This window comes from Sprattus sprattus (genome assembly GCF_963457725.1).
Source record: "Sprattus sprattus genome assembly, chromosome: 6".
Lineage (NCBI taxonomy): Eukaryota > Metazoa > Chordata > Actinopteri > Clupeiformes > Clupeidae > Sprattus > Sprattus sprattus.
In genome coordinates, this window is record NC_137925.1 from 24,371,272 (window position 1) to 24,398,689 (window position 27,418).

Below are 27,418 nucleotides of genomic sequence, written 5' to 3' on the forward strand. Positions count from 1 at the left end.
TGCTCTATATTGCATACTCATGAAGAGTTTTTAGTTCTGCTGTGTGAGTTGGTTATTGGTAATGCATCATATTGATACTCTGGTGAAACTCTGTGGAGGCAGCTTAAACTATTGACAATGTTAACGGTCAGACTGTTCATTAACACCCCCCACCCCCCCCCAAGTAGATCAGTTTATAATCTCATTTCGTCCCATAAAAACATGACCATGATATTATAAATTGTAAATCATTAAGAGGTTCAAGTTGTGGGCCAATAGGTTAGGATAGGTGAGGTATACAGTTGGGGAAAAGCGTGGCCTGCACTGTGCTCAGGTGCCTCCTTAAGTGAAACTCCCCGATACTGTTTGTGTGAAAACCTCATCACTGCCAAGGCAATTGTCAGAGGTACTCCGTGAAAATTGGCAAAGCTCAGTCCATGTGCCTACCCACTTATCAGGTGTTCACAGGGAGAATCGGCCCAGCCTCACCAGTCTGTGGATTTATGATTGACCCATTCTTGTTGTTCCCCATTCTTTGTCATTCCCTTCTCTGCTTTCTTTAAATGGTGGGACAGAGAATTTGTCATACTGTAAGCTTTGGGGATACACAGCTAACCTTCAGTGTTATTGTGAGGTACCAAATGTGGTCTGAAACCGGTGTGGTCTGAAAGGCATTGTGGACTCTTCTCCTAGGCTCTTTGATTAGGTCTGCTGTGTGATGTCTTCATTATCTGCCAGCCATCACAGGCATGCATGGATGCTCTGGGACTCCCGTTGGCCCCATAGTCTGGGGCTGAAGTTTCAACATCGTCTAGGCTGGTTGTATTAACCAATTAGAGACCTCTCAAGAGACAGGCATCCCTGCCTGCCAATAAATTACAAGTGGACCGCAAATTGAGATGCTGGGTTGCTGGATACATCTTGCAGAGGTTAGCACAGTGGTTTCCGAGGTGTGGGGGGAGTTACAGTTACAGTACAACCCTAAACAACCAACTTGTGACACTGCTCTCACAGCATAGTAGCCTATAACTAACTTATTTAGTGAGGAGTTTAACTGATTCATTTAATGAATTGAATAACTTATTTAATTAAAAAAAAATTCACATTGACGAAGGAGTGGCTGCCGTGAAAGGGTAAGCAAGAGATGCTAATGTTGCTTTCAGCACTTTTAAGTGGAACGATTTATATTTAGTTTTAATAATTTCCATTCCCACAAACAAATGTAGTTGCTAAGAGACAGAAATGGCAGGTACTGACAGAATTTGATCTCATACACCTGTTACATCTGTACATTACTGACAATCAGGTCACAGATACAAAAAACACAAGACTGTTGATTTATTACAGGACTTTTGTGAAATAATTATCACAAGACAGTTTACTTATTTGTGACAACTGTACTAAATTGTGCACGCTCGCAGTGTGAAAGTATTTTCAGAGTTTAGGAAAGCCTGTGGAAGAGGAAGTCAGGTTTGAGTCTAGAACCCCACCAGTAACTTGAATGTTTAAAAATGTATTTGAATATTGCAATTCAAACTCTCCAATGATTTCAGAGGTTAAAAAAAAAAAAAAAACAGTTTGACTTTATTAATAAATATATTATTTGTTTCATTGATGATGGTGTGGAACTGTTTTTATGCTGAAAAAAGAAACTATCAAGTCATGCCATTCAGTAATTTTTTCTCTTTTATTTATAGAAACGCAATCTACCATAAAGATGTGCTTCAAAACCGATTAAATCTTTTATGTTCATATAAACAACCTTCAGTAAGAGAACAATAAAGCAACAACTTAACAGACACAATATCAGTACAGCAAGATAATGGGCGATGATGTTCACTGCTGAACCACACCTAATGGCCAAAAATGGTTCGGATTTGTAGTCTCAATCACCTCCAACAACTGATTTTGAGTTTTAAAAAGAAAGAGAAAATTAACACCACATAGAAATCAAGATCTGTTTTACAGGACAGTTTCCAAAGAAAATATAACATTCTTTGTATTTTCACGTTCAAAATTCTCTCACATACAGCAGAAAAAAAGGTGCTAAAATAGTTAATAAAAAAAGACATTAGGGTTTCAAAATATATAAAAAACCAAGATCAGATGCATTTTCATACATTATTAAATGAGGAAAATGAAAAGAATCCTTGGTACCATGTTGAACACAGGAGCATTTTCTTCAGACCAGCAGCCAAAGACATGACTTTGGGAGTTTACACAGAAACTCAATCAATCAGGGGTCATTCGCATGTCAAATCAATGCAGGCAGTAAACAGAGAGGTCCGCAGAAGCATACAGAGAAGGTAGAGACGCTCTTCAGAGCATTAAAACACACAAACAGGGGGGTTGCCCAGTCCTTGTTCTGTGCTTCCGTTCCCTTAAGCCTTCGGATGGTTTCAATCAAAGTTTCAGCCCTCAAATTCGACGGGTACCTTCATAGAGAGCTGCGAGTCACATGCATTGCCTTAGTCTTGTCTTGATGGGGTGGGTCGGGTGGCTGAGGTGAAGATTCTCGCAGGGTCCCCACTATTTAGTCCACTTTCACCACACTGTAGATCTTATTTACAAACCAGAAGCAGGCGAAGAACCCAATGGTGCCTAGCGAGAGAGATGGAATGTTAAATTAGCACTTTGTAGCATAGCAACATCATGTAGTATTACACATTTTAATCAGGTCACTGAAGATCATATTTTTTCCACTTTGTAAAGCCCACTCCTTATGACAGACAAATCCTAAATTAGGAGAGGAGAGAGGCTTGACCAGACACATTGCAATACTGCTACAGTCAAATCTGAAAAGATGCATCCAAAATGTACTGACTAGGCTTACTTACCAGGCTTCCAATGGAAGATTTACAAAGTGCCTCAATACACCAAAAGCCATCATGGAAAAGAGCTTCTCAACAAGTTTGTCTTGGCGACAAAATTAATTACGGTCAACGCCAGATTTAAAACTAAGGATAAAAAAAACTTTCCCTGTGGGAAATTGATGTTCTGATTACTGAATTCATTTGGGAGATTTAAGTGCTTCTGAGAGCTGAATCATGGGGGAAGAACTATTTGACTCCAGAAATGAATTCTTTAGGGCAGACAGACGGCAAATTAGAGTCTGATCAAAGTAGGCATGAGAGTGGATGAGACAGGAACATACGAAAACATAAAAAGAAAAGCAATCAGCCAGATTAGAATTTCAAACCCATAACAATGGAAGACTACGGCTCTGGCTGCACTCAACTACCCAATACTGCGTCATTCACAATGTTGTTACTGGTCAGAGCATTAGAGACAGTGTGAGTGTGAGAGAGTGTGTGTAGAAGAGAGAGATAGGGAGGGGGGGGTCCATGTGGGGAAAAGAAAGAGGGACATCATAGAGGAGAGAGAGAAAGAACAAGATGAAGTAACCATGGAGGAAAAAGAGAAATAGATAAAGAGGCGGAGAGACCAAAGGAGGGCGAGTGAGCAGAAACCCAAGCACTAACTCTCGTGTGGGTGGTTTAATAACGAGCAGGACTGAAGCTGGCAGTTACCATGTCAACTTCAGCCCTGTCTGCCTGCATAGAGGAAGGCTGAAAAACGCAGGCCTGGCACTGCCTGTTTCCATCCCACCTGCTCCCAGAGCACCCCCTCATAACAGCCATCCAGGGATCCCAGCGCATCTATTACAATTCATGGCAACAAGCAAAACTGGAGCCCTGCCTAATATTACCTGACAAAGCCATGAGGTGGAGGGGCCTATCGCTTCTCCAGTCGACGCAGCGCATGCAGCTGCAATCACACTCTTGACCAATCAAGTCTCTGCACTGAGATGCACGTAATAGGTTCTGAGGAAGGGTTGGTCACGAAAAAAAGACACAAAAAAAGCCTCTCTAGAAACCATTTACTCAGTTGCACAATACAAACGTGCTCCCCCATGACTAGGTTACGCATGAGTGTCATAAAAAAGGTGAGAGTGGCCTGAAATGACTTTGGTTTTAACCAACTGCTTTATGGCAGCATGGGAGGCTTCCGTCAACCACGAGGACACAGAATGCCAGATGTGGAGGGCTACTAGTGTGGGTGTGAGAGCAAGGCAGCCAACAGTGTTGACATTCCACATTTTAAGCGGACAGGAAACGCTGGGTGAAGTACTCAGTAGAAGGTCTTTGAAGCCACCTCTTCCTGCCATCTGAATGCTTCTGACAAAGCTGCAGGTCCGCGCCGGTTCCTCCCCCGTCCCGCCTCATGAATATGACAAACATAGTGACAGATTTCATCATAGCTAGGGCAGGGAGTGGGACTCTGAGACTCGCAGAGCAGGTTGTGCTCGTTTTGAACGAAAAACCTGCTCTCTCGGTTGTTCCACTCTACCCGGATTTTGGCCACAGGATACTCCTATCCAAGTGCCACCACCTTTCTCTCAAATGACCTTTACACTTGATCCCTCCCCCCCCGGACACACACACACACACCCTGTAAACCCAACCCCAACGCAGCCCCATACATCCAATAACCTGGATTTCACATGGGTGGGGGGGGGTAGGCAATGGAGCTATTCATTTCCTATTGGGATTACCCAGATGTGGGATTTCCAATGGGATTATCAACTGTGTCAATGTGTCAGCCTGTGTATCCGATATCTGCTGTGTGCCAATCAGATATTCTCTTCCACAAGTCAAGCCAGACATCTGGTGACGGAACCTGACCTGTAGAATGTTGAAACCCAAAAGCCAGTAACCCCAGGGCTTGACACCCAAACTGGACGAGATATATATAATGTCACTGTGTCCTGCAGAAATCAGTCCCCATGAAAAACACTTCAGATGGAAGGAGCATGACATGTTCTGAAACACTCAGTAAACAGACAGCGGTTCACACCTCTGTCATTCCTCCTACACAGTGCTGTCACTAGGAGATATCCCACTCTCTAAGCTAGGTACAGTCAAAGAGATCTTTTTTTCTTTGTGTAATAACACTGCACTACACGTCCGTATGGACAGTACCGTACAACACAGATAAACTGCAGTGGTGGGACAAACAGACACTTTGGGCATGGGTGATGAATTTCACTTACCTGTGAAAAGGAAGAATATGAGAACCATAATCATGGTGTAACCTAAGTACAGTATAGTGCTGGCAGCCCCGACGATCTGTAGTTTTGAGAAGAAGTAGTGCACAGCGTAGACGAACAGGTAAGCCGCTGTGAAGCCACTGGTCAGGAACGAGCGCCACCACCAGTGGTAATCCTGCAAGGAAAGATAGGAAAATAGTCAGCTCACGTCTTATATATATAATATAATAGATTATAATATATTTCACCACTCAATGAGGCTAGCCATAGCGAATTGAATGAAAAGGGGCTCAATATTTCTGAATAGGGACATTAGAAGCAGTTTTCACTTTGACACACTACCAACTGCCCGCGTATGCTAATAGCACACTCCACTGCATGATGATGGACCGAGGATACTCCTTTAACGACAACTAGCTTCATTAGCTTATAAAACACAATGCTTATCTAAACCCCAGCGTATCATAAAAACATAGCTGTTGAAAGTAGAAGGCAGTCTACATTTACATTAACATTTAGTCATTTAGCAGACGCTTTTGTCCAAAGCGACGTACAAGGGAGAGAACAGTCAAGCTAAGAGCAATAAAAGCTGGTGTAAAAAATAAATACTGTTAAATATATATATTTTTTTTCAAGAAATAGAAAACAGAAGTGCGGGACTGTCACTGCTTAAGTGCAAGTCTATCCAGCAGGCCGCTTCTTCTCTGACCTCAGCACAGAGATGGAAGTAGCACAGCAGGATGGTGGCTTCTGAGCAGGTGATGAGAAGGATGATGAAGACCAGGAACAGGAAGCCAAACATGTAGTACATCTGATGAGACCTAAGGAGAGAAAGAGGCGAGTTCAAATCAAACCAGTTTACCAGGCCTGTGCCTGTGCCTGTTTAAAATTATTCTCATTCATACTGTTTTTTTTCTTCTATGAACTTGATGGGTTAATTTGCTTCTAGCTACATTGTAGCGGCACATTTTTTTTCTCACCTTAGTGAAACAAGCAGTGTCACTAATTAATGATCAGAGAGAATACCACACAAAGAAGATGGCACCTACCAGATACTGTTGAGAATGAAGAAGAGCTGAATGAAGATGCAACCGAAAGGCAGGATGCCACCCATGATGATCCCAGGGATGGGTTTGGTGAAGAACGACTGTTCAGGGATCTGTCTGGGAATCTGATTCGTTCGCACTGGCTGTTCCATTACCTGTAGATAGCATGGACACACTCAAGGTCTGAATTCACAACACAGATCACAACTGAATCAAACGCAACAGAAAGGAACGTGTGTTACATTTACATTTGGTCATTTAGCAGATGCTGTTATCCAAAGCATCTTAAAAGGATGTATATTCATTTTACATCTACACTGATGGCACACTGCACATCAGGAGCGATAAGGGGTTCAGTGTCTTGCTTAAGGTCGCTTCGACAGTGAGCAACCTTCAGATTACTAAGCGACTTCTGTACCTCCTGTACCACTGCCGCCCCCACGGTTCAACTTCATCTAGGACTAGAGATACGATTTCACCTCTACCCACCATAGGTTTAAAATAAAACGCCTTTTTACATTTTGAGACATCAAGGTCTGTTCAAGCTATCGCTCAAAGAACAAGTTCATTGAACTGCTCTGTGTTCACAGCGATGTGCCACCATTTTCATCTTTACAAAAATCTTTTGTAAGGACAACGCATTCATTTGCATGTCCTTTGCATTCTTAAAGCATAGTGTACATATCGACCCCAAAAGCCTTGTGGATCATTATCAAATGAAACTGGCCTGTGGAAAAACCTACCACACTACAGCAGGGATATCAGATACTCCTCCCGCAAGGCTAGGTCATCAAGCCATTTAACTGAAATTGCCATACCTTACACAGTAATGATATATTATGAGAATGGTATCTATATGTGATGAAGATAAGTTTGAAACACTGTTAATCAAATGCCATGCATTAATATATACCTTGTATACATCATGCGCTTTTGTAACTTAGATTATTAGGTGCTACTCTGCATTTGTACAAGAGCATGTTTAGACCAGAAGTGATAAGCTTCTTCCGACCTTGTGCAAAACTGCCATCCTTGCAATATAGGGAGCCTTGGACGTCAGAGATCCACCATGTGGTTATCCCTGCTAAAAGCTAAACTTCTGTCTATATAAACCTTGTGCAATGTGTTTATCAGGGCTCCACTTTCAGCCTTGTGCTGGGAGTGATACCGATTGCAATTGTTGTTGTTGTTGTTTGTCTAATAAATATACTTATATGCAGCTCCGGAGTCCTGCGGTAACTAGGGTGAATTTTCACCAAACAATATGTTATCTTTATATTGACAGCCTAGGGAAGATTTAGAGAGGAATGTAGCCCGGCAGTGAAAACTTTCCAAAATGTTCTCTTTGCCTCGTCTAGCCTTAAGCCCTTTAGTTTAGCCATTTAGAAAGCATTTGGAATGAATGTTAAACATGTACAGATTACATAATGTAAGTGTGTACATTATGCACATTACAATATATACACATTTAGGGGTATAGAATTGTTACCGCACAAACGTACAGGTTTTTTGAAGCCGAAGTATGCGCCCATGAATGTGAGCGGCACAGAGATGCCAAACCACAAGGCCAAGATGGCCACCAGGGTGCCGAAGGGGACGGCAGCCGAGGACCCCTCAACCCACAAGATGAGGTTCATCAGGAAGAAATCGGCAAACACAATGCTGAGGAGATAAAACAGAGTTTCACTACAGAACCACAGGACTCCACAGAACTGAACAAAAAAAATGTAAGGGAACATACCCAGGACACAAAAGTGCCGTCAGGAGGACGTTGGTTTTCCATTTCTCACCACCAAACGCTGTAGAAAATCACAAACAATGACTGAGTACTGGAGGGGAAAATTGGGCTTGATGTATTTATCCAAAAATAAAAGGTGAAGACTATAGCCAGGTCTATGCAGCAGGGATACAGTACATCCCCTTCAGAGCCGTGCGCAGTGAGCTTGCCACAGGCACAGAAACCTGAGACAGGCACACACGCACACGCACACACACACACGTCTTGGGAGGCCTGTGCCAAACCCAGAGTACTCACTCTTATAGAAGCGAGATGACACGTAGCCCGCTGGCGTTCCAAGCAGCACCCACAACACCACGGCACAGGTCATCAGAGCGCCCCGATTGGCTGGAGACAGGAACCCTAGGCAGGCCAAGACTAAGGAAAACAGAGACACACAGCTGATCACATCCATTTACGCTTACAGCACTGCAGCACAACTGGTGGCAAAACCAGTACAGTTTGAATGTGTTTAGCTACATCAAGCTAACAATGCTGTGGTAAAGAATGTAGTGGCTTGACGGAGAAATAATGTTTGTGTTTGTGAGAGAGTACTTACAAAGGGTAATGAAGGTCATGATGAAAATCTGAGTGCCTTGGCCAAGGAACACGGAGAGCAGCATGCCCTTCCTCGGGGGCCTGAAGACGTCCCCATGCACCTGCTTCCACCCAGACTCCTCCTGAGCGTCCTCCTGTCAGTCAAACACACCAGTCAACCAATCAGCATGCTACACTCACCCACATCTTTTTATACATCACAGAAGAAAGGAATCATCCAGTAATGTTTGAAAAAAACAATAGGAGTAGCTCAAGCTTCAAGCTGGCAAGTTGAAAGATGCATGCATGACATGGGGGAAAACATGGTGTAATTCGTTTGGTTTGACAATTAAAAAAATCAATCGGTTGGAGGGAATAAATGCTCACGTCAGATTCTGATGGAATAATGTCATCCAGTAATGTCTGTATAATACACCATGTTTTACCCCTCAGCTGTTTTTGACAGGCCAGCAGGGAGAAATACACCCCCGAGGCCCGACGCCAATTCAAAACCAGTATCTGTACATAAGCTTACATAAGATATAGAGGCAGCTGGTGTCGGTGAAATCTTTACCAAGTCCTGTGAATATTACAACATATTAAAGTGGAGTTAGGCCTATGTTATAAGTTGACATCTTCCAGAACAAAGGGAACTTGCTGGGAAGTGTTCTGTGCTCTGCTTAAAGGTGATTGGCAGGCCAGCTACACATAACTGCTACACATTAAAAGGCATGCGATTACTGCAACACCATCCAGAATAAAGGCAGACTGCAGGGAAATGTGCTCTGTGCATCTGCAACTCAACATAACCGCCACACATTACAAAACATGCATTTCGAGCAACCAACAATAAGCAAGGCCAAGGCCGAGGCTTAGCCCGTGTGCAGTGTGACGGGAGAGGACTGGGGTTTGTGGAGAACTTGCCTGATCCACCTGGTTGTACCTGGCAATGTCCTTGTGAAGAGTCCGTAGCATGATCATCGCCACCATGCCAGACAGGAAGAGCACGATAACAAGGGAGTTCATGATGCTATATTAAACAGGAAACAGACAATCAATCACTGAGCATGAAAGTCTGTGGAACACTGACAATACCAAACACGGATCAAGCAGCCCATTACCTGAACCACTGGATGTTGGTATGCGGCATTGACACCAGAATATAGTCCCATCTGGATGCCCACTTAATGTCATTGTTTTTCTAAAATAGAAGAGGTATACTGGATTAGAAAGTCTGTCTTTCAAGGTTTTTTTTAATGATACATAAATGATCCATGACAGATATGATGAGCCTTCATGAATATTAAAGTCCATGTTCTCTAAAAATAAAAGTATCTCGACAAAGATACTGAATACTGACCACAAACTTGATGGAATATGTGTAGGTTAATTTAATATTGCTGGTGAAATCTCCTGGAACCTCCATGGGTGAGCCATCACAAGTGACCTTGTTTTCATCATCATGTTTGTAACTGTCATAAACAAACAGAACAATAGAGTAAAAGAACTGCTACATTTTTCATTTCAAAACATTGCAAATGGAGCATCAAGACTACATTATTATTTCAATTGAGTATAACAGATGGAGAGCAAGCGATTGACTACTCCACCTCTTGGGCTCCAATGTAGCAGCCACCAATCGGGCGCCTGTCCAGCCTTCATTCTCTCCACTGTGGTAAGTCATGGTGATGTCAACATGGTTGAAGAAATAGAATGTATTCTTCTTGTTGAACTCCGCCTGAGGAAAACGGTGGGACATACACTAGCCTTAGACCTGGTAGCTCTCCAGCTCATAAGCCAAGTTGGTCTTATACACTTTATAATTAAGTGATCGAAAAAGAAAAAAATAGCAAACAGTATATCACAAGAGCAAAGAAAAAAAAACTCACATTGATGACACAAGCATCCTTAGGTCGTCCATCAGGACTTACTAAACAGCCAATGGGGAAGCCTGGATTACAGTACTTCTGATTGTCCTCCACGTCATAACACCACGTCACTGGCATGTTGTCGACAATCCTTCAGTTACAGAAAACACCATTACTACATCTCCTTTCCACAACACACTTTTCCATGCACTTTCACAAAGGTCATGGATCAACTGACATCAGTGTCAGGCAACCCAATGGAAGGTTAATCTTTATCTTTAAAACCGATCATCTTTATGGTTAAAAACAGCTAGAAAATTAGCTCAATTTCATTAAAAATACTGACATTATAAAAAGTGACAGACCTGGATATGAGGTCTGATAAAAAAAAACTTACCAATGGTGCTGGTAATTCAGTTGCATGCCGCTTTTGAGAAAATCAAGGCTTTTCTTGTCATCTTTGTTGTTGACATCATATGATTTTGTACAAACCTTGACACAGGTCTCGTCTTTCTTAAATGTAAACTGATGAAAAAAAAACACTTGTCAGTCATATTTCTCCAAATTAAATTTCAAATTTGGGGTATGTTGCTGTTTTAACATGAAACTGTAACGATGGCCTAAAATAGTTAACATTGCAATGGACTTTATTGCAAATTAATGTAATGCAAATTATTATCCAGTAGGCAATGACTGCATGGACACAAGCACAGAGCATGTTAACTATTACACTATCATGTATGTATTAGACCTGGATGGTGAAGTATCTCATTACAAAACACAATTAACATAACTGTGCTCCCTAATATAATAACGTTATATTTCATCTTTTAATAACAAGTCTTTCCTAAACCTCCAATAATGTATTTGTGACACCATTTTAATGATATTTAAACATTTTACGAAGACTGCAATTCTTAATACAACAAACATCAGTAAGTTAGAGAAAGTCCAGGCCCACTCAGAAATATGAGAGGGAACATAAGCATACTATTTGTAGATACCTAATTTATACATTAGAAAGGAGAGATGCCAATTCCCTATGACCCACTGTATCCTCTCACCTTGTAAGGGGAAGTCTCAATTCTTTCTCCAAATAAGACCTGGCCGAGGTTTTCGGATGGTCTTTTCTCCTTAATATCTTTGCAGAAATCAAACCTGTTGGGGATTTTTAAAAGTTTTTAAATGCACTGCAGGTTCGAGGTTACAGATGGAACATGATTTAGACTACCACATCATGACAACTTACACGTCATATTCGTATGGCAATACTGATTCCACCGAGTCCAACCGATTCACGAAAAGCTGAATTGCCGTCTACGGAGACAAACATGGCAAATGTTATAAATATAAGAACCAGGGTGTTTATGCAGCAGCAGGATCTAGTGGCCTACACATCAACCTTTCATCATGTCTGTAAGATTGAAGAGAGGCAATGGAAACGTTAGACTTTGTTACAACTTCAAGTCCGACAGGATCTTTCAACTATATCCACCAAAAATATTCACCATAAAACATAGTCGTTCGACAATTTTCTTAAGGTCGTACCACTTCGCTTATTAACCTAGCTATCGCTACCTATCTAGCATTAGTAACATCAGAATAATACAGGGGTGAGAAAACTGATAACGTCATCTTATGTGAACAAGCCTTACACTAATTTTGCTTTAACGCCATACATTCATTCGCATTGAAGTGACATTTTGACTGAACTGGTGGCATCACATTAGAAATATGGGGCGAACGCTGTGATATTTAGCTAAAGTTACCTGGGTGTCAATTGTGCGAAGTAATTGTATCCGCTTGTATGGCTAGCTACTAAGCCAGCTTGCTGGTATGAATAGGGCCGGTTGTAATGTTATTATCGCATTTCCATGCACGGCTTTACACCTCGCTAATTACTTTATTCAGATAGACTATTTGCCTAAGTTGCTGTTCACTGTCATTCATTAACCTAATGACTCGAGCACCATCACTGGCAGTCTAATACACGGTCACTACAAACACGTCAGGTAGCTGCTACGTTAGCTGTACCATCCGGTTGACGTTAGCTATCCTAGCTGGATTGCTAGCAATAGGTGCTTAAACATACCTCCTTTTTAACTCGCTTTACCTTTGGATTGCGTGGACATATGCTCAGACTGCTATTCAGCTTCGATCACATTTTATTATGCACACGATTTCTAAGTACAAAATGAGTTGCTGAAAATCACCGTAAATTCTTACCTGACAGTCCTCTGTAGTCTTGTCCTCTTCGCAAAAACTAACTGGAGCTAAACCCGGAAGATAGAATCCAGAACAGGAACGGATAGAAATCAAACTGAACACAAGTCCAAAAACTAGGTTGACCCGCGGCTTCATTGTACAGTTGATGTCTTAATGTAAAATGTATGTTTTTTTATGTTGTCTCTGTAAAAAATGTGTTGTTAATAGGGAGAGGGGGAAAGAGGGCTAGCTTGCTAGCCCAGCTTTATAAGTACCAACAGCTATGGACCTCCTGACGACTGCAAGTCGCTTAGCTAGCAAGTGACGTTAGAGTGAAGGCGGTGACACAATTTGCGTGATCGACCTTAACCTGCTGGAATAACCGGTTTCATTCTTTTTTTTAAAGAGATCCAGACAATGAAACTGAAGCTTATAGGTGCTGATCATTATTTTAAACGTTTTAATGACAATTTGCTTGGCAGCCGAAGCCTTCAGTGGAAAATAAAGACTTTTTAAGTCTCTTAAACGCGCATTTACTCGAGAGGCAAAAGTGGGCGTGGTTTATGGTAGGGACGGTGGGGATGTGTCCCTTCAGATTACCTTAAATTGCCCCACCATTATTTTTATATGAATGGCATACGTGTTTGAATAAAATAGAATTGCCATCGGCTCTACTTTTGGTAAACTCATTCATCATCCCACTGGATGAGAAAGAGTTTATGTTGGTGTTTTGTTTTGTTGCTGCCTCCTTTACATTCAACAATGTGATTGCTGGAGTGCATTTTGTGATAATGTTATGGTATGGTATGCTATTACTATTGACTTAACAGTTACTGTTCTTGTTCTTCTTGTTGGCATTATACCTGTTGGCCAAATGAGGAGCAAAGTTTTCCAGGCTTGCTAGTTTGCTGTGTAGTTTGCTAGTCTGTGTGGCTTCAGTAAAGGGTTACTGAAGTTAAAGGTAAAGTATGTAGGATTTAGTGACATCTAGCGGTGAGGCTGCATATTGCAACCAACTGAATACTTGTTGATTTTTCCTTTCCAGGTGTGTATGAGAAGCTACGGTGGCCGTCAGGTGCCACAAAAACACAAAAGGCCCTCTCTAGTGCCAATGTTCTGGTTGGTCTGTTCTAAGCTATTGTGAAACCATGGCGATGCAACATGGCACCCGCTCCCCATGTAGATATCGTCATAGAAAATCTCTAGACAAAGAGTGTTGCAGCCTTTATTTTCTGCACCATTTATTTACTGAGGGGAGACAGTTCATGAACTGTCTAAAACATTCATTAAGTGCACATTTTTGTAGTGTTACTGCTACCATGTGAACATTAATTTGTTACAACAACATGTTGGTCTTTTGTTCTGCCCTTCTGCTAAGCAAGACATGACATCTTCTTCATTCCTTCTAGAAGAACCTCCAGCCCGCTTTTTTCAACCCTTATGGTCTTTTACAAACCTCAGCCAGACAAAGTACAACGTTGTCCCGGAAGAAAAACTTGCTTCCTTTTGCTCTGACAATGTTCCCCAACTCTGAGAAGTGTTTTTTCCAGCAGGGCAATGCTCCATGCCACACAGCCAGGCCAGTAAAGGTGTGGATGGAGTACCACCAGATCAGGACCCTGTCATGGCCAGCCCAATTTCGAGACCTGAATCCCATAAAAAACCTCTGAAATGTGATCAAGAGGAAGATGGATGGTCACAAGCCATGAGAAGAAGCCAAGCTGCTTGAATTCTTGCGCCAGGAGTAGCATAAAGTCACCCAATGGCAATGTGAAAGACTGGAGAGCATGCCAAGACACATGAAAGTTGTGATTTTAAATCAAGGCTATTCCACCAAATATTGATTTCTGAACTCTTCCTAAGTTAAAGCATTAGTATTGTGTAGTTTAAAAATGAATATGAGCTTGTTTTCTTTGCATTATTCGAGATCTGAAGACACTGCATCTTTTTTGCAATTTGGACCCATTGTCATTTTTCTGCAAATAAATGATCTAAATGACAATATTTTTATTTGAAATTTGGTAGGAATGTTGCCAGTAGGTTATAGAATAAAACAAAAATGTACATTTTACTTTAACACATACCAATAAAAAGTAAAACCAGAGAAACTGATAATTTTGAAGTGGTCTCTTAATTTTTTCCGCGGCTGTATGTAATTGATCAATTCAACGTTTTTAGGTACTGTGTGCCATATCAATAGTGCTGATAACACTTTGTCCCCAGCCTTTACTGGTGTGGTATTCCTCTGTGTTGACCTATTGCATCCAGGTACTGTACCTTTGGACCAGGCTTGTATCTGGATTTAAGAGATCTTCTCCCTCTATTTTGTTTGACAACTTTGCTATTCAGATCTGTCCATTCCCCCTCACTCCAGCACCAAATGTCTATACTTCTATTGCTCACATCCCCTGTGGATATTCCCCCCACCGATCATTAAGGAGAGTGTCTCTCTTTTTTTATGGTTGTACTAGTTACATTCCACACATGACTACACTATCCAGAGAATGGTTCACCAATGACTCGCTTGTCTGAAAGCTGGAATATGCATATATTATAAAACATACCATTCTTTCTCCTTGTTGCACCTTCCGGTAGCTAGTCTGATTATCCCTGTTGCAACTCCCTTCTGTTCGGTTCTAAATATGCTCTTCGAATATAAACACAACTGTAGGGTCAAATGTTCCCTGTCTTGGCCTCCATGGCATGGTTTTTTGTCTTTTTTAATCTGTTTTCCCCCTACACTCGCTGTTAGGTGAAAATTCACCCTACCTCAGGACTCCGGAGCTGCATATTAAGTATATTTATTAGACAAACAACAATTGCAATCGGGCTCACTTCCAGCACAAGGCAGAAAGTGAAGCCATTTCACTCACAAACCAAGGTTTATACTTAGATTTATCCAAAGCTGACGCCGTAAGTGTTTAACATCATAGTCAAAACAGGGTTTTCAAACCAGATTTTCTCAGGGTCAAGAAAACAATAAGTGGCGCCAGTTAGGGCTGGGCGATATGGGTAAAAAATTATCACGATAGATATTTATATTTTCATTCGATAACGATATAAGACGATATAAATTAAGTCTGTTTCATTTGCTTCAGACAAGAACGCCTGTAGCCTACAAACCAAAGGTTTCAATGTCTCTTTTTTATTGTAAACTCCCAACATTTCTCAAATTCAAAACAAATCAAAAGTGGAAATATACAGTAATCTTTCCAAGTAAACAAACTGATGTCTGATAATAACGGGTTCGTCTAGGTCTAGGAGAAACAGCAAATCAACAGTGAACACGATTGAGTTACGTAGCCTACTTCTTTTAGAAAGCGGGGAAAAGTCGAGTGGGTTTCAAGACCCGCCTTAGGTTGCTTCTGATTGGTTTATATTGCGTGGTGCCTTCCGTGGTTGGTTAGATTTAGGCACAAAGGACTGACGGATTGGTTATTTCGGTCAGTCAATCAGCGTGACTCGAAGCCGCAAGGACCAAAGTAAATAGCCTAATGGAGAAAAAAAATTGAGAGTATTGACAGGGGGAATAAGCGTGAGAAATGTCAAGTGTGGCATGTGGTGTGAGAATGGGTCAAGCGTGACGCTTGGCAGCTCTGCCTCGAGTCTAGGCTACGAGATTCAGCCCAATCAAAGCAAGAAGTTCCGATCATTTTGAACGACAGCAAGAAAATAACATTTGCGAATAAAGTGCACAATGGAATCATAGGTCATTGTTCGTGTTTTACTACTCAAAGTCAAGGGCGTAGGTTTGCATAGGGTTGGTAGTCACGACCAAGATTTGGGAAAGACAAAAAAGTCCCTACCAATATTTTGTTTATTTGAGAAAAAAACATTTTGCACAATATATTTGCAAACTCATTCGTATTATTATCAATACAATGTTCGTCGCCCAGAAGAGTTATAAATACATTTCTAAGTTTTCCAATGCCCCCTCGAGCCTGTGAGACGAGATGCTGTAATTTAATTGGCTGAAGTGGCAGAGTCAGAAACACTACGTGAATCCTGAAAGAGTGCTGCTAGACTGATACGGTAAGCTACTAAATACGCCAGGAAATAATAACGCCTCATATCAGTATTTCGATTGGTCTCAGCATTGATATTTTGACCCTTTTGTGGTCTGTAGATAGGGAAAAGACGCCTTCAAAGAAAAGAGATTCCAGAAGTGTTTTCCACCCATACAGTAAGGAGCTATCAAAAAGCCCAGGTCGCTGTTAGTTAGTCGGAAAACTACTGCGAAGCTGCTAACCCTAAATCGCCACCCATTGTAGCCTACAATGGAAACATGTTTTGAAAGTTGTTAGTGTGTAGAGCATGTAACTTTTGCTTGCATTACAGCTCGTCTTGTTGAAGCCAGAAGGATAAGCTACCCTACCCTACCCTAGTACCAGCAGCCTAGCAACTCATAATAAGGGTTTTTACCTGGGCATCTCTTTTCGAGACCTAAAAAATGCGTCCGGCCGGGATTCTAAACACGTCCGGGATTTTGCCTTAATAACAATCTAGTTATTACGTCCGTACAAGTTTTGGAAAGAGTATCGCCCTTCTTCCGCGAGCTCTGACTGTAGAGAACTGTCATTGGTGGACCGCTTTCCCAGAGTTGTCAGATAGGATAATCATCCTCCAAATACGATCATTTTGAGTCTGATAAGATACGCCATTTCCAATCTGGCAAAACTAAGCACCTTGCACTAGTTGCATCGTTTACAATAGTACATGACATCCAAAAATTCCGTTGCGGGAGAGGAGTCGAAGTGTCCTCTTTTTTCACAAACTCAAATCTGGTCACCCTATAAACTGGTAGGCCTATGATCCCTAGGATAATACAACTATCTCCGTTCCCTGTAATGTCTCGACCAATGTCAACTAAGCATGGTTAGTGTCTATTAAATTGATGAATTGGTGTGCAGGAAAAACAGCAGCCTGAAGCTACAGATGTAGAGCAGGGTAATGATTAATCAGCAAAAGGGGTTCAGATGAGACGTTGAATTGTCCATTTTGGTAAAGATTGCATTCAAATGCTGTTTTTTAAAGGTATGTTTAGACAATTTTACCAATGAATATAATCAATCATACTGGCTATTTTGAGAATACTTGAAGGTAGTAAAAAGGTGCAATAAATTGGGATGCCCAAATGTATGCAGCATATAATTCATGAATACATTATTTCATTGCACTGCAATCCAGATGATGTAGGCTTAGTACAGCTCCATAAAACCTGAACCAATTACCTACATATTACAAATGAATTTCAGAACAAACAAATGCACTGCATGTACTTCTCATTAGGTAATTTTGTTCATTAAGGCAATATTTTGAAATGCATTCAGGAAACTAAGAAATCCAGTGCAGATGTAGTGCAGGTTAAGGAAGAAGCAGCTGGACCATCAGGGCTTCAGATGAGGTCTTACTCATGTTTGGGATATCCAAAAAGGACAACAAAAACATGTGATGTCAAGAAATGTGGAGAACGTTTAGTTTTTTTATTTAAACTAAGGGTTTATTATTCTTATTATGTTTAAATCAGTTCCAAGTTCCACAAGTTAGTACACAAATGTTAATATATTCTAATAAAGTTTGCCTGTTAAATATAACATCAACTACATTTTTTAATTTATGTTGGGGGTGGGGTCTGCCCGGAAGTGTCACTACCAATGCTGAGACCAAACCTACGCCCTTGCTCAAAGTATTCCAGGGATTGAGTTACATTGGCAAGTTAGCGATCAAAGCTACAGGTAGACCACCTCCCAAGATCAGAGCAACAGCAGATGACAGCACAGCTGGCTAATAAGTGGTAACGTTATTTTTTTTCCTGTCTCACACTGTGATGAATATGTTTAAGTGACCACCGTTTCATTTCCATAAACTGTTGGTTCGTTGTAAGGTAAAATTAATACATTGCTAGCGGGCGTGGTGTAGCGTGTGGAAACAGTGCTGACAGGACTAGAGAGCTAGCAGGCTAGCCAGCTAGTAGGCTACCTAGTCATGTACAGGTGCATCTCAATAAATTAGAATATCATCGAAAAGTTGATTTATTGCAGTAATTCTATTCAAAAAGTGAAACTCATATTTTATATAGATTCATTACACACGGATTGATATATTTCAAGTGATTATTTCTTTTGAATTTGATGAATATAACTGACAGCTAAGGAAAACCCAAAATTCAGTATCTCAGAAAATTAGAATATTACTGAAGACCAATAGAGAAAGGGATTTAACACAGAAATGTTGGACATTGAAAAGTATGACCATGTACAGCACTCAATACTTGGTTGGGGCTCCTTTTGCATGAATTGCTGCAGCAATGCGGCGTGGCATGAAGGTAATCAGTCTGTGGCACTGCTGAGGTATTATGGAAGACCAGGTTGCTCTGATAGTGCCCTTCAGCTTTTCTGCGTTGTTGGGTCTGTTGTCTCTCATCTTCCTTTTCACAATACCCTATAGAATCTCTATGGGTTTTAGGTCAGGCGAGTTTGCTGGCCAATCAAGCACAGGGATACCATGGTCCTTAAACCAGGTACTGGTCCCTTTGGAAGTGTGTGCAGGTGCCAAGTCCTGCTGGAAAATGAAATCTGCATCTCCATAAAGCTGGTCAGCAGAGAGAAGCATGAAGAGCTCTAAAACTTCCTGGTAGATGGCTGCGCTGACCTTGGACCACACAGTGGACTAACACAAGCAAATGACATGGCACCCCAAACCATCACTGACTGTGAAAACTTTACACTGGACCTCAAGCAACTTGGATCCTGTGCCTCTCCTCTCTTCCTCCAGACTCTGGGACCTTGATTTCCAAATTAAATGCAAAATTTACTTTCATCTTAAAAAGAGGACTTTGGACCACTGAGCAACAGTGCAGTCCTTTTTGTCCTTATCCCAGGTTAGAAACCTCTGACTTTGTCTCTGGTTCAAGAGTGGCTTGACACAGGAATGCGACAGATGAAGCCCATGTCCTGGATACGTCTGTGCGTGTAGGCTCTTGAAGCACTGACTCCAGCTGCAGTCCACTCCTTGTGAATCTCCCTTGAATGGGCTTTGTTTCACAATCCTCTAAAAGATGTGGTTATCCCTGTTGCTTGTGCACCTTTTTCTACCACATTTTTCCCTTCCATTCAACTTCCCATTGATGTGCTTGGATACAGCACTCTGTGAACAGCATGCTTCTTTAGCAATGACCTTTTGTATCTTACCCTTCTTGTGCAAGGTGTCAATGATCGTCTTCTGGACAACTGTCAAGTCAGCAGTCTTCCCCATGACGCTGTAGCCTACCGAACTAGACTGAAAGACCATTTAAAGGCTCAGGAAGCCTTTGCTGGTGTTTTTAGTTAATTAGCTGATTAGAGTGTGACACCATGAGTCTTCAATATTGAACTTTTTCACAATATTCTAATGTTCTGAGATACTGAATTTTGGGTTTTCATTAGCTGTCAGTTATAATAATGAAAATTAAAAGAAACAAACACTTGAAATAGATCAGTCTGTGTGTAAACTATTTTATATAATATGAGTTTCACTTTTTGAATAGAATTACTGAAATAAATCAACTTTTTGATGATATTCTAATTTATTGAGATGCACCTGTATGTAGACGCTTTAGCTGCGCAGTAGTCTACACTCTGACCTAACCATAGACAACGCAGCGATTTAAGACTTTTTAATGCCCCGCGGCCACCCTGAATTACCATTTCTCTGCAACTTCCTGCTGCATCACAGAAATTAAATGGACTGCTGTTCCTAATTCTCCTAATTCTCTATCGACATTATTGAAAATGAATTAATGTTACGATAGCTTTATCGAGGGAAGTCATTATCACGATAATATTTTTTATCGTTTTATCGCCCAGCCCTAGCGCCAGTTAATCAAAGTTACACATATACACAGGAAAACAGGAACACACACATATACACAGGAATACCAAAGCTATGTTCCTGCTTACATAAATACACGATTCATAAAAGGTAATTAATAATACTAGGCACTTGATTATTATATTCTTAAGTCATAATTATTGGAAATTTGGAAATGATCTCCATTACTCGCAGTACAGAAATTATACCTCTATTTTTCTGGGTATATCAGAGAGAGCTATAGGTAGACAGAAAGGCAGAGAGAGAGAGTCCAGAGAGATATAACCGGACGGTTACCCCATGTTCTTTTAGGGATGTGGTGACTGGACTTGGTGGTGAAGTAGAAATACATAGCAGGAGATTGTGGTTTTTGGTATAGAAAAATATATATATTTATTTACAGGGGGGACTGTCAAACCCAACACAGTGCATACAACTTACACATGGAAATCAAATAGAGAACAGATACAGGCCGTACTCACCGGGACTGAAGTTACCTGGCACTCTAGGCACCTGCTTGGCCGATTAGGCCCAATTATCGGCACCTTCTCAAGGCCCAATTTAGGCCCAGGCACTCAGCCCGGAGCTAAGTACATAGCTAGCCGTACCAAACAAACCAAACTAAACAAGAACACAAAAATAGGCACAATATACAAGACACAAAGACAAAGCACAAAGACACCGTGTCCACACACAAAAACACTTCCTTCACTCCGGTAAACAGGGAAGTGTTTTCTCTCGCTAACTTTTTGTCCATGCTCTCATGCCTCTCACAAACAGTCTCTCTTTTGAGATTGAGGCACCCTTTAAATAGGGCACAGCCACTTGGGCTTAATGAGGTACCACATTCAGATCAGGTGAGCCAGGATCCAACAATCATGGGGGAGGAGTCCAAGAGTCTTAAAGGGCACCATCCCTTTTTGCAACAGTGAGGAGGGGGAGAATTCACCTTCTCACATATAGGAAGACAGAAAGACAGAGCGAGAGAGTCCAAAGCAGACAGAAAGGCAGAGAGAGCCCAGGATGGGCAGAGAGAGAGAGAGAGAGCCCAGAGAGATACAGGTAGACAGAAAGGCAGAGAGAGAGAGAGTCTATAGAGATACAGGTAGACAGAAAGGCAGAGAGAGAGAGAGAGAGTACAGAGAGATACAGGTAAACAGAAAGGCAGAGAGAGAGAGAGAGCTACAGGTAGACAGAAAGGCAGAGAGAGAGAGAGTCTAGAGATATATAGGTAGACAGAAGGCAGAGAGATACAGGTAGACAGAAAGGCAGAGAGAGAGAGTCTAGAGAGATACAGGAGAAAGAGGTGGCCAGATAGGCATTTCGTCTGTGAGCTTTGGTGCATTATTGCTTCAGATATTTCAAAAACAGTATTAATTGGGGTAAAAGAGGTTCTTGTAGTTAGTGTCATAACACATGTATATGTTTAAAGAGTACTACCATATATATTATAAATGTGCATCATAAAAAGTATTGCAATTTTGTGTTGATGTTTAAAAGAGTCATTGGCTGGTAGTGTATAATACACCAAAGGAAACAGGCATTTATGTCCCCACCACTTTCCAAATCAAACCTACACCCTTGGCCAACACAACTCTTTTTTTTAGCTCATAAAGATAGGGAGTCTTGTTCAATCTTCACTTTAGTTAATTTGATTCTGTTCACCAAAAACTATTCATTCTCGATCAGTAACTCAATACCATTTATTAAAAAATTTGACAAAATAATCAGTGACCACAAGCGTGTCACCTATGCTCCAGTGATAAATCCAAGTGTGACAATGTGATCAGGGGCGGTTCTAGCAAATTGGAGGCCCTGGGCAAAGAACAATGTTGAGGGCCCCCCCCCCCCCAAAAAAAGAAATCGTTTTAATGTTATGTGGAACTGACATTTATTGTGAGTATATGACTTTAACAATTAAACAGTTGTAAATTATTTTAATTATGAGGTTTTGAGTGCAGTGTTTTAGTAGTGTAACTTTTTTATTTCTTGATCAAAACAATGTTACTTGTTACATTTGATTAATGCTTTATAGTTCTGTTTCTGAATGTTTTCAACTGAAACTTCCAAATTTGTACAGGTCCTGTTTTAACCATTTCAATTCTCTCTCTATCTGTTAATTGTCACGCCAGGGGTCTTCACTAACCAGTGTATCTCCACCATTGATGTACTCACATTGTTGACATCACCGCTGTCGTTATCAGCCAGCTGTGCTTGAGCTGTGTTCATGACCATGGCAGTATCATGCGTGTCGTCGTCAGTGCGGGTGTGACAGTGTCTCGGATATGGTCAGCTGTGGTACATGATGGCTCACCGTTTGTAGAAGCAAAGCAGGCAGAGCTAGTTGGTGTCACTACAAGCTGTTTGTCTGCTGCTGCTGCTAGCAATCGCTAAACTTGGCTTAGTCGCACTTGAAACATTATCAGATGAACTCGACACATTATCAGATATTTCTTCCACTTCCACGGACGAATTCCTTGATAGGAAATTGTGTGTTACCTTAGGTAATTCCTCCCTGAACTTCTCATCCTGCCCTTTCCTCTTTCTTTTCTCGCTGCTACTTAAAAATCGTTTCACGCTTAACTTTGCGACCACATCACCACCCGAAAAATGGTCAGTGACAGAAAAGTCACGTGACCTGAAATAATTTGTTCCATGATGGAAGATACATTTTAATCTGTTACTGAAAAGAAAATAATCGTTTTTCATGCTTATTATGAATTGTCATTATTTTGCAATGCCAATTGATTTATTTTAATTAGCAAAAAAAATCGGAAATACGACGAGGCCCCCCTGGTGGCCGAGGCCCTGGGCAACTGCCCGGTTTGCCCGTTCGTCCGGTCCGCCCCTGAATGTGATCGTCATTACAGATGAGTATGTGCTCTGACTGCCATGCCATCGAGCCTGGCTCTTTGGCGTTGTGGTCAGAGTGCATGTTTGGCACCCTGTAGACCCAGGTACAAGTCCGGGTGGGGTGACCACGCTCTCCCTTCTCTACACGAGCACACATTCTTTACCACTGCCTTGCGTTATGAAGGAAGGTCAATGGAGAGATCATGTCCTGGCCTTTGCTGAAGCCATCCGTGCAGGAGTTGAGTAGTCTAACCAATAGCAAGGGTCTGATCAGCACAGCTGGGTCACCTGGAGGAGGGTGTAGCCTATAATGTTGAAAGACCTGAAACACCAGATGATTCCAGGAACATCACTCAAGATATGTTCAGAGAGGGGTGCACTGTGGCCCCATCAGATACGGGCTTTACGCCCATGGGGGACACAGGTTTGAATCCGGCCCGTTGTCGTTTCTCCTGTCCACTCCCCCAACCCTCTCATTTCCTGTCCCACTCTTCACTGCACTCTCGATTAAAGGCAAAAAAAAGCCCAAAATAAATCTTAAAAAACAAAAAAAAAAGATATGTTCAGAGGTATCATTAGATGTTTGCACAAGGTAAATATCACCAACTAGAAGGGCACTCAGAAAGCACTAAAGGCCAAATGCTTTCTCGCAAATGTCAACCTGTTAACGAAAGTTAAACTAATTTTGTGGATCCGCACCATGATTCGGATCAGCTCCAAAATTGAGTGGGTTCTTCCTTGGCCCGTGCTTCACCCTTCCACTTAGTTTCATGAAAATCGGACAGGTTGTTTTTCCGTACTTCTGCTGACAAATAGAAAGACAAACAAACAGAAAAAATCCAAGCCTTACAGCTGTTTTTTCAGACAAACTGGTTTAAAATGTTTTGAAGTAATTTGTAGTGTTCTGTGAGCTCTGTCCATATTGTAAAACTGGGCCACTGCAAATGTGGGTGTAGGTTGTATGATTCACCACTAGATGGGGCAACATTATAAGTCTTAATGAGGTATCCTCTCAGTCACTGAGTCAGTAAAGGCCAATTTAGGGTCGTTTTAGACGCAGAGGCGTAAGCACGTAATTTACACAAGGAACTTGTTTTAGACAAGTTTTGATTTAAGGTTCGTTTTAGACGCAGAGCCGTGTTGCAAGGCTTGTGAGCTGTGTTGCGTGTTGCAAAGCAAATTGACGCCAGAACTGTAGATTTTTTTTTTAGTTAAGTAAGCCTATTTATTGCAGCAGGACAAAGGACAAAAACTTACCGGAGCATGAAAGTGTAGTGGGCGAAAGGCTTGATGTTATGAATACATGTGTTACACAAAATTCAGTACCAGTGGCGAAAAAGACAGCACATGACGCAAAAGTTTGTTTATTGACATATTTTAATGACTGCGACAGGCTTTAAAACGATGTGTTTATGAGTTACATTATTCAAAGATGAGGTGGTAAACGGCGAGAGAATCTCATCATGTTGTCAATGCTTGTAACTACAATGGTGCTGGCCACAAGGTAACGGCAGGTTACTGTTAACTTTTGTATGAGCAGACCGGGCTCATTCTATCAAACTCGCTGGTGCAATTGATGGATTCACGTCAATATGAACTCAATGAAAGATATCACCATGACTCACAAGTGGCGGAAATTGAATATGAAAGTACCTATTTGTTCGTGAATGACCACATTCTCTCCAAACAATCGCGGGTGAGAATGGGATATTCGCGGTAATTTGAGCGTCCTTATAAGTGTTTAAAGAGGATTTGTAAAGGAGTTCATGTCTTGGGACCTCTTCTGTTATGTTTGTTCCTAATCCATAAGAAAAGGCTTGTGAGACGGCCTGCAGGGTATTCATGATTTAAAAAAATGTCTGGGTCTAAAAAAGACTGTATGCTATTAACCCGGAAACGTGATACTCTGTGTGAAAGGCTGTGGTAGCCGGCCAATCACAGCCTTTGCGAGCTGTGTAGGGCCGTAGTGTTTTAGTCACAAAGTCAGGAATTTTGGGCGACGCACTTAAGCACGTAAGGGGGGGTATTTTACCGCGCAAGGGGGGGTTGTGTATCTTACGTGCTTACGCGTTACGTCTAAAACAGAGCATAATTCGGCCTTAACTCTTTCTCCTAATTCTCCTACCATTGTAAATGGTTCTGTTCTTTAGGGCTCAATTCAAGGACCGGTTGTGTTCTTTACTCTCTTCGACCTTCAATGAGTCATTATTCTCAGACACATTATTTACATTCACTATAATGCTGATGAAGGTCAGAATCTACAAGAGTGCATTGCATTGCATCTGTGAACTTTTGTGCACCGTCAATTAAAACACATACTGAACATTACACATTGTGTAACAATAAATGTACCTGCACCATTCAGGGTTTTGTTCTACTGCATTGCTCAGTTTTAGTGGTGTAACACTCAGCAGGTCTGCTCCACCGGCCACCAGTACATTATCAAGAGCGTTGATTACATACAAAGCACAACATGGCCAAACACCAGATTATATTATATGTCATTATACTCCCTTAAAACCACTAAGATTGCTTAATCAAGGTCAGTTCAAGAGTCCAGGCAAAAATCTAAGTATTACCTCTCTCTGCGGTTTGGCCCCCAAATGGTCCTATGCTATGATGAATTAATTACAGAGGAGAATTAAGAGAATTTTGAAAATTGTGTAACCTCTTCAAGATTCTAAAAGCTCTATTTTCATCTTTTGTTACACTCTGTGGACCACCATGAGACTATTTTATTTCCAAAATAAAAACAGCCTGACCAAATCGCAATCGAGTTGCGTAGCTAACTTTAGTGGAGTGACAGTGTTATTGATAACTTCACTGTAACTTCACTGTAACTTCACTGTTTTCTTATCTTATTGTGTCCACACAGTAACATTATAGGCAGTGATGGGCAGTAGCGTAACTACTTGTAGCGACGCTAGCTTAACTATTTGTCAGTAACGTCGCTATTTACAAAACCAATAACTTAACAGTAGCTAAGCTCTTTTATTGATCAAGTAGTACAGTAGCGTCCTCGAAAGCTAATTTCTCCTGGGCATTTCTGATGTTCATACATAACAGCGCTTGCCTTCAGCCATCAAACACACAAATTAAGAAGACAGGGGCTCTATCTCAAACCCAGCACTTGTGCACTTCGAACACTGACTTTCAGTGCTAAGGGCGTTCACACTGACAGAACCAGCAGAATTCAGGGCACTGAAAGTACCCGGATGGCGCACTCGAAACGGTAAAAAAATGCAGTGTAAAACGATGGACACTACTCGCCCTAAACAGCACAATCTTGGCTATGTAGCAAAAGAGGAGGAGCCATTTGGCAGCTTTTCAGTTTGGATAGTTGGCTGACTGACGCCTCGCAAATCACTTCAACCATTATTGCTGGTTACAATACAAAGATTTTTGGGCTAAAGGCTCTCACATTTGCGTCAGTCAGTGTTCTATTTGAGACAACACTAATCAGCGACAGAACGTACTACAGATGCATTATTTTGCAGTGTACTTCACAAAGTGCGAGGTTTGAGACAGAGCCAGGATGTTTATGTGTCGATAATGCTCATGGTGACGACACACACACACACACACACACACACACACACAAACACACACACACACACACACACACACAGACACACAGACACTGGAGACAGGATGGCAGTGAGCCCAAGAGCCGTAGAAGAGTCTGAACATGTGACAGTGACAATTCATTAATTTCGTGATTCAGGGATTGCACCCACTGTGGACTGTGGAGAGGCCAGAATATATAGAAGTATTCCGTGAAATTCATAATAATAATGGTTCTAATTTTGTGAAGGCTTTCAGTATGTTCGCATGATGTTCAAAAAACCGAAGGCAGTGGAGAAGAGGATGAAGACGACGAAAATGAGGAACAACCTGTCTTCATCAATATCACACATATCCTGAATGAAGCAGACTCAGAGGAAGATTATAGTCTCCCACCTCACCAATGATGCGCCTGCCACACCCTTAATCTGGTTTCTACAAAAGACTCCAGTGTCCCTAAAGCCAATCAGAGCCCTTTAAGAAAATATCTCGATCAACACTTGCCAAATGCCAGGCGTTATGGAAACAGCAACAAAGGAGAACTCAAGCTTCAGATACCATTGAAGAAAGGTTAGGTCGCAAACTGATAGTGCCCGTTTTAACTCGAGGGAACCACACTTACCATGCCATGGAGTGCTTGAATAATTGTATACTGACACAAGAACAAGAACTCCACGAAATCTGCGAGAAG

The 27,418-nt window shown here is 41.5% G+C and overlaps 1 protein-coding gene across 1 annotated transcript; it reads right to left on the minus strand.

Annotated features, from left to right (window-relative positions):
* Window positions 1–1,714: 1,714 nt before the first annotated feature.
* tm9sf5 (transmembrane 9 superfamily protein member 5) lies at window positions 1,715–12,748 on the minus strand. Its single transcript, XM_080841013.1, has 17 exons — window positions 12,484–12,748; window positions 11,507–11,574; window positions 11,322–11,415; window positions 10,655–10,782; window positions 10,279–10,408; window positions 10,000–10,127; window positions 9,750–9,861; window positions 9,511–9,590; window positions 9,314–9,419; window positions 8,412–8,544; window positions 8,111–8,230; window positions 7,817–7,874; window positions 7,578–7,737; window positions 6,079–6,230; window positions 5,739–5,850; window positions 5,033–5,204; window positions 1,715–2,580 (listed from the first exon to the last, which is right to left on the minus strand). The coding sequence occupies exons 1-17, from the start codon at window positions 12,616–12,618 to the stop codon at window positions 2,513–2,515; spliced, it is 1,956 nt and encodes a 651-aa protein (XP_080697139.1). The 5' UTR covers window positions 12,619–12,748; the 3' UTR covers window positions 1,715–2,512.
* Between the last annotated feature and the right edge of the window lie 14,670 nt (window positions 12,749–27,418).